The 7960-nt window shown below is 39.7% G+C and overlaps 1 protein-coding gene across 1 annotated transcript; it reads left to right on the top strand.

The window, feature by feature from the left end:
- Window positions 1-406: 406 nt before the first annotated feature.
- Window positions 407-6124, top strand: LOC121424265. Its single transcript, XM_041619885.1, has one exon. It carries the CDS (start codon window positions 407-409, stop codon window positions 6122-6124), a length of 5718 nt encoding a protein of 1905 aa, XP_041475819.1.
- The last annotated feature ends 1836 nt before the right edge of the window (window positions 6125-7960 follow it).

Genomic DNA, 7960 nt, shown 5'->3' on the forward strand with positions numbered 1-7960 from the left:
GATTTTAATCTGGTTGGATTGACTTGATGTTGCTATTGTGTATTAATTGTAATTGATGATAGGAGAATATAAAGTACATGAATTTCTCAGGTGCTAGTTAATGTATCTTAAAACAGGATTATGATTTATATTCAGGTAGAATATTTAATTTATGATGTAAAGGTTTATTGCTCTCATACTTATTAATTTCCTATCATTTTGTTTATCCTTACAGTTTTCACGGAATTATTAGCAATTGCTTCATGTCAGATTACACAGAAGAGAATGAACGAAGAATTAAAGGATGGCATGAAATTTACATTCCCGTCGTGACCTTTGTTTTTTGTTATTAAACTCTCGAACAAGTCTCCAGTTACAGTGAAAACTCTTTACAAAGATTTATCATCATTACCAAAGAAGATTCAAGATGTCTGAGCCTGTTGAATCTAAGCAAGTCACAGCTAATGGCGGTGGTGATGCAAGTGTAAGAACACGGAAGCCAACTGAGAAGGGACTTCAACATCAGTTGGATGCTAAGCTTAAAGTCTGGAAAAGTTCTATTACTAAATGGAGAAGGCTTTCTAACAAACTTAGAGAGCTTCTAGTTGAAGATGATGTTGAATCTTCGGTGATTAAAGATGGCCGTGATAATTTGCAATCAGCCATGGACAACGTCATCTCAGTGCAGGAGAGTTTAGCTGAATTGTCTTCATCCATGAATGTTAACGATGGCAGTGAGGAGAAATTGGATGAAATTGAAGAGGAACATTCTTCCTTGATGAAGGACACTTTAAAGATGCTTCTTGCACTACGAGGCGAAATGTCTTCACATAAAGGAACTTCTCACTTGTCCGTCTCGTCAACATCACAAAGGTTGTGCCAGGATTGGGTAGATGATTCAAGGAAGGTAAATTCTCCAAAGGAAAGGGACATTACCACGATGAGAAGGATTGATGAACCAACCGATGATCCTGAAGCAGTGTCGCACAAGAATACGCATACATCAAGCCCTCATAAAGAAGAAGTTGCCCTTGCTAGTAGTTTGACGGAACTTCTTCGCTTGAACAGACTTCCAATACCTGAGCCTGGAGTTTTCGATGGTAATCCACTAGAATACACATCATGGAAGCGAAGCTATGATGCTCTCATTGAACATCGCGGTATTCCAGCCGGAGAGAGATTTTACTTCCTGCTGAAGTATCTTAAAGGTGCACCATTGGTGTTAGTGAAAGGATACTCCATGCTAGGAGATGACGCTGCATATGTGGAAGCCATGAAGGTGTTACAAGAGAGGTATGGAAATCCCTTTGTTATTTCAAATGCCTTCCGGGACAAACTTGATGACTGGCCTAAAATCAGCCCCAAGGACTATTTAGGTCTTCGGAGATTTGGGGATTTTCTTCACCAGTGTTGTACAGCAGCCAGATATGTCCATCACTTACATCATTTGGATGATGAAAGAGAGAACAAAAAATTGATGAGCAAACTGCCTGATTGGCTAATCACAAGATGGGGCAGGAATGTAGTCAAATGGCGGCAAGACAGAGGATCCTTTCCTCCCTTTTCTGTCTTCACCGCATTCATCAGTGATGAGGCAGATATCGCTTGTGATCCGATCACTTCTAATCAGACGTCCTTAAAAGATAGGAGACAGCAGTCTTCTAATGTGAGAACATTATCGACCAGTGTGCAGGGACAGCAAGCAAATGGAGGGAAAGGAAAATGGAAACCCCTTTGCACTTACTGTAAGGGAGAACATCATCTTGCTACTTGTAAATCCTTCATGTCACAGACATTAGATCACCGAACCAAATTTGTTTTCGATCATGGTCTGTGCTTCGGATGTTTAAGGTCCGGTCATCTATCTAAGAATTGTAAGAAGAGGTCATCATGTTCAACATGCAAAAGACGTCACCCCACCGTTCTGCATGATGAAAACTGGACAGAAAGACAACAATCTAAGAGAGCTGAAATAAAGAATGAAGCTGAGGAAACTCAAACCACAAGATCTCATGCTTCAACCATGAAGGACAATCACAAATCTCTAAAGACGTCTACTATAGTTCCTGTGTGGCTCTCGCATGAATCAGTACCTGGGGAGAGGTTAGTGTATGCTATGCTGGACACTCAGTCAGACACTAGCTTCATTTTAGATAGGACTAAGGAAGCAATGGGCATTGAAGGAATAGCAGTCAACTTGCTTCTTTCGACCATGACGCTGGCCAATGAGAGAATTTCGAGTGAAAAGATCAGTGGACTTAGGGTTCGAGCATTCAATGGACGAGAAGAAATTTGTCTGCCCCCAACTTACACTCGGAATATTATGCCGGCAAATCGAGAACACATACCAACGCCAGACATTGCTAAGGCGCACCCTCATCTTAACGACATAGCCAAACATTTGATCCCCCTTCAAGATTGTGAGATTGGACTTCTCATTGGCTATGATTGTGCAAGGGCCCTCACTCCGCGAGCTGTGTTAAGCTCCCCTAATGATGGTGGACCATTTGGATTACAAACTGATCTTGGATGGAGTGTTGTCGGTACAATGGAACCAAACTATCATGACAGTGCGCATGATCATATTGGAATTAGTCATCGCGTTATGGTGCACGTTATTCCAGAAGAATTGCAAATAGATGGTCATCCAACCACAGTTACCTTCAGCCATCAATCAAGGATTAAGGAGGAGATTACTCCATCTCAAGTCATACGTCTTTTAGAAGCAGACTTTGCATCAGAGAAAAGACAAAGGCCATATTCGAGGAATGACTTGAGATTTCTAGAGATAATGGAGCATCAAGTTCACGTGTCTGAAAGTGGTCATTATGAGATGCCCCTGCCATTCCGTGACGATAACCCTACTCTTCCAAATAATAGGATCCTTGCTGAGAAAAGACTTAATCACCTCAAGGCAAAGTTTAAGAAGGATCCTGAATATCATGAACAATACACAAAACAAATGAATACCCTCTTCAATAGCAACTATGCAGAGGTCGCATCAGAGTCTGGAGAAGAGGGTAAAGTATGGTACATTCCCCATCATGGAGTGAAACAGCCCAACAAGTTGAGAGTTGTTTTTGACTGTAGCTCGCAGTTTAGAGGAACTTCATTGAATGCTCACTTGTTAACAGGACCGGACATGACTAATACCCTCACCGGTGTTCTTTGTCGATTCAGGAAAGAAGTCACGGCCTTCATGTGTGACGTGAAGGAAATGTTCCACCAATTCCAGGTAAACAAAGAGCACAGAAATTACCTCCGGTTTCTATGGTGGTTAAACGGAGATGTTAGTCGCCGACTTAGTGACTGCCAGATGAACGTTCATCTTTTTGGTGCCGCGTCTTCGCCTGGCTGTTCGAACTTTGCATTGAAGCAGATTGCAAAGGACTATGCAGATGAGTTTGGACACGATGCATCAGATTTCATACAGAATGACTTCTACGTAGATGATGGGTTGAAATCTGTATCAACCGAAGATGAAGCCATTGATCTCATCACGAGGACGAGAAAGATATGTGAACGTGGATGTCTTCACCTACATAAGATCGTATCCAACTCCAGAAAGGTAATGCAATCAGTTCCAGTTGATGACAGAGGAAAGGACCTCAAGGAATTGAATCTTTTGCAAGACACTTTGCCTGTGGAAAAAGCTCTCGGAGTTCAATGGTGCATTGAATCAGATAAATTTCAATTCAGGATCAACTTTCAGGATAAACCACTGACTCGCAGAGGAATCCTGTCTACAGTCATGTCAGTGTATGATCCTCTAGGACTATTAGCTCCTATAATACTTCCTGCGAAGCTGATTCTCCAAGAATTATGTCGAACTTCTGCTGAATGGGACGACCCCTTATCTGATGCACTCAAAGCTAAGTGGGAGCAGTGGAAGACCGACATTCTCCAACTTCAGTACATCTCCATCGATAGATGCTACAAACCAAAAGACTTTGGAGAAATCAAAGATGTCCAACTTCATCACTTCAGTGATGCTAGTAACGCCGGTTATGGGCAGTGTACATACCTGAGACTTACAAATAAAGAAGACAAGGTGCACTGTACTCTGGTGATGGGAAAATCTAGGGTCACTCCTATCAAGACGGTAACCGTGCCCCGACTAGAGTTAACGGCAGCCCTGCTATCTGTGAAAATGAGTTCCTTTCTGCAAAATGAACTCGATTTTGTAAATGCCAAGCATTTCTTTTGGACTGATAGCAGAGTAGTTTTAGGCTACATTAAGAATGAAGCAAGACGATATCATGTTTTTGTAGCCAATAGAGTGAGTCAGATCAGAGACGAGTCACTGCCTTCACAGTGGCATCATATTGACACCAGAAATAACCCTGCTGATACGGCTTCAAGAGGACTCGCTGTCAATCAGATAGAGCAATCGAGATGGTTAACTGGTCCCAAATTCCTGTGGGAGAAGGAAATTCCAACTGTTGAAAGTAAGGATGATGGTGAAATGCTTCCTAATGACCCAGAAGTGAAGCTAACTCAAGCTCATGCTGCTTTCAAGAAGAATGATGAGTTTGAGCTGGAACGACTAGACCGCTTTTCCAGTTGGCATCAAACCAGAAGGGCTGTAGCAAATTGTCTCAGACTAAAGTCCTACTTGCGAAGACGGTGTGAACAGAAGCATCAGAGAGCTAACCAGAGGAGCGATGCTAAGAAGATAATAATTGAACCTATGTCTGCCGAATTACTTCTCCAAGCAGAAAAGGAGATAATAAGGCATATACAAAGAAAAGCATTCCATGATGAAATTCAAAGACAGGAAGTTATGAACGATTCCACTCAGACATCTCGTGAGAAGAGACGTCATTCTAAGACTACTAGCCGTCTACATCAACTCGACCCATTTCTAGATGGTGAGAACATCCTGAGAGTAGGAGGTCGCTTGAGAAGGTCTGAAACCTCGTTCACAAACAAACATCCCGCAATCATACCTCAAAGTCATGTTGCAGATCTGATTGTATCTCATTGTCACGAAGCGGTTGCTCATCAGGGAAGAGGTATGACTACTAACTGTATCAGATCCCATGGTTATTGGATATTAGGTTGCAGTAATCTTGTATCCAAGCTCATCTCTCGATGTGTTACCTGTCGGAAACTACGACGACCAACTCAGATACAAAAGATGGCGGACCTACCAAAGGATCGTCTAGCCTCTGAACCGCCATTTTCTTACTGTGGTATGGATTGCTTTGGACCATGGGTGATCAGAGAAGGCAGAAAGGAGGTAAAGAGATATGGCCTTCTCTTTACTTGTATGTCTTCACGTGCAATCCACATAGAAGTACTAAACTCATTGTCCACTGATGCTTTCATTAATGCCCTTCGACGTTTCATCTCTGTTCGTGGTCCTGTTCGTCAACTGAGGTCGGACAGAGGGACAAATTTTGTTGGTGCCGAGAATGAACTCATGAAGGCCTGGAAGGAGATGAATCATGAGAAAGTTAAACAGCATTTGCTTAGAGAAGGATGCGATTACTTTGACTTCGCCTTCAACTTCCCCTACTCAAGCCACATGGGAGGAGCTTGGGAGAGGCAAATACGTACTGTTCGTAGAGTCTTGGAAGCATTGCTGTGTAAAAATAGTCAGCAACTGGACGACGACTCACTGCGAACATTGCTATGTGAGGCAGCAGCTATTGTGAATAGTCGTCCACTGTCTGTAGAATTCCTGAACGATCCATCTCACCTAGAGCCCATAACTCCAAATCTATTGTTGACTCAAAAATCAAGGGTAATACTTCCGCCGCCTGGTATTTTTCCTCGGGAGGACTTATACGCAAAGAAACGCTGGAGAAGAGTTCAACATCTAGCAAATGAGTTTTGGACTCGCTGGAGAAAGGAATTCCTTAGTCAACTCCAATCAAGAAATAAATGGACTGTTCCACAGCGCGACATGAGGATTGGTGATATCGTGTTAATCAAAGATGAGAATGTTCCCAGAAATATGTGGTCTCTGGGTAGAATTGTTGAAACGTATGCCTCCGGTGACACTCATGTTCGCAAAGTGAAAATTGCAATAGGTAATTCGAAACTGAACAATCAAGGAAAGCGTGATTCTCCACTGTGTCATCTCGACCGCCCAATTCATAAACTGGTTCTTTTGATCGCGCAAGAAGACCAAGTGTAAATTCCCAGCCAAAGAGCCTATAGACATTTAATTAGGATTTTCGCAAACTTCATAATTTGATTTGCTATCTTTTATTTAAATATGTTATTAATTGAGATTTGTATAAAGCGAACTCAGAAAATAGTCAAAATGTGAATCAGAGGAAAGGTTCTCCTTTTTTTTGCGAAAACCGAAGGACATTCATATTTGAGAACGTACTTTTGACTCCAATACTCCGATTGGACAATGATGCATTTCGAATCTACAGAGAAGACTGTATGAACATTTATGGTTGAAGGAGGATGAACATTTGACATAAATTTGAATTTCTCTAAGAGTAACTTATTCAATTTAAGGTCTGAAATTCAGACTACATGTTCATGTTCAGTGGTGTATATGATCTTGTACTTTGAACTCACAATGATCTACATGTATAGTACAAGACAACAAAATTGTGAATTGCTCTTAATCAGGTCTGAATATTGAGACTAGTTATACTGTGGCATATAATACATAGTGCTTCCTTTTCAATTGCTAATATGTCATAGATTCGTTCCACTTGCAATGTGCATCTAATGAAGGTATCTGTAATACATGTATATAGCGTTTTCAAATGATTGACAAAGGTTTTGTCCAAAGTATTGAATTTTTTTTGTATGTAAGTGAATTTTATGAATCATATCACCTTAATAATATAATTACACTATGATGATTTAATGATATCAACAGTTCACCTTTTGGACTATTACAGTTGCCCAAGGAACTCCTTGGATTGTCTAATGTTCTATGATATGTTGGTAGTATAGTGTAAGTAGAGAAATAGAATGTATTTGCATCATATCTTCAACAAGCAGTATTTAATTGAAGTGATAAACTGTGTAGTCGTAGCACTTTTTAATTACGGAATCATACAGTGTCGTAAATTCAGGTTTTGATTTGAACATAACAAATTCTGTCGACTTGATAAAATGCTGAATTTAGAAGTAATGTTAACGTTGGGCACCGAATAGTTATTTTTCTTGTGCCTTTTTTATTAAAAGAAATTATAAAATTTGTAGTGATGGAAACAAAAAAAAAAAAAAAATTGGAAATTGTAGTATCAGTGCGTAATATTTGACGTTTATTTCTGCTGTAAGATATATCAGGCCGTTCTTTGCTAGTGTAGCAGTAATGAAATGCATTTACTTTATACTTTATATACTGAAGCTAATGAAGTACAGCTTTCTGAACAAGCATTTTGGTAAATTAAAGTAATTTAAAGGAGCCATGTAATGAAAGCTGCTTTGAAGATAATTTTGTATATTTTATTTATCTGAAAAGCCATCAAATGATTTATTGTGTTAAAACTGGAAAATTTCATGGGGTCTGTGGGTCAGACTACTTGAGTGAGCACACACACATTTTTCTATGTATTTACACTTTGCATGTATAGTATGTGTGCTATGTATGCCTTGTCTGAGATTTTCTTTTGTTAGCGCCATCTCTTGGCAAACTGAGGTAATGTGATATTGGAATCAGTTCTGGAGATTCTGTTTGAGTTTTTGAATCAACATAAATCTAAAGCATCCTACATGGGATTGCCCTAATTAAGAAGATTTCAAGAGGCAAAGAGGTCAGTAGAAACATTGATTCATTTATTTAAGAAATACAAATTTTATAATGCAAAAAAAGGTTGATTTTAATCTGGTTGGATTGACTTGATATTGCTATTGTGTATTAATTGTAATTGATGATAGGAGAATATAAAGTACATGAATTTCTCAGGTGCTAGTTAATGTATCTTAAAACAGGATTATGATTTATATTCAGGTAGAATATTTGATTTATGATGTAAAGGTTTATTGCTCTCATACTTAT

This window comes from Lytechinus variegatus, chromosome 11 (genome assembly GCF_018143015.1).
Source record: "Lytechinus variegatus isolate NC3 chromosome 11, Lvar_3.0, whole genome shotgun sequence".
In the NCBI taxonomy this organism is placed as follows: Eukaryota; Metazoa; Echinodermata; class Echinoidea; order Temnopleuroida; family Toxopneustidae; genus Lytechinus; species Lytechinus variegatus.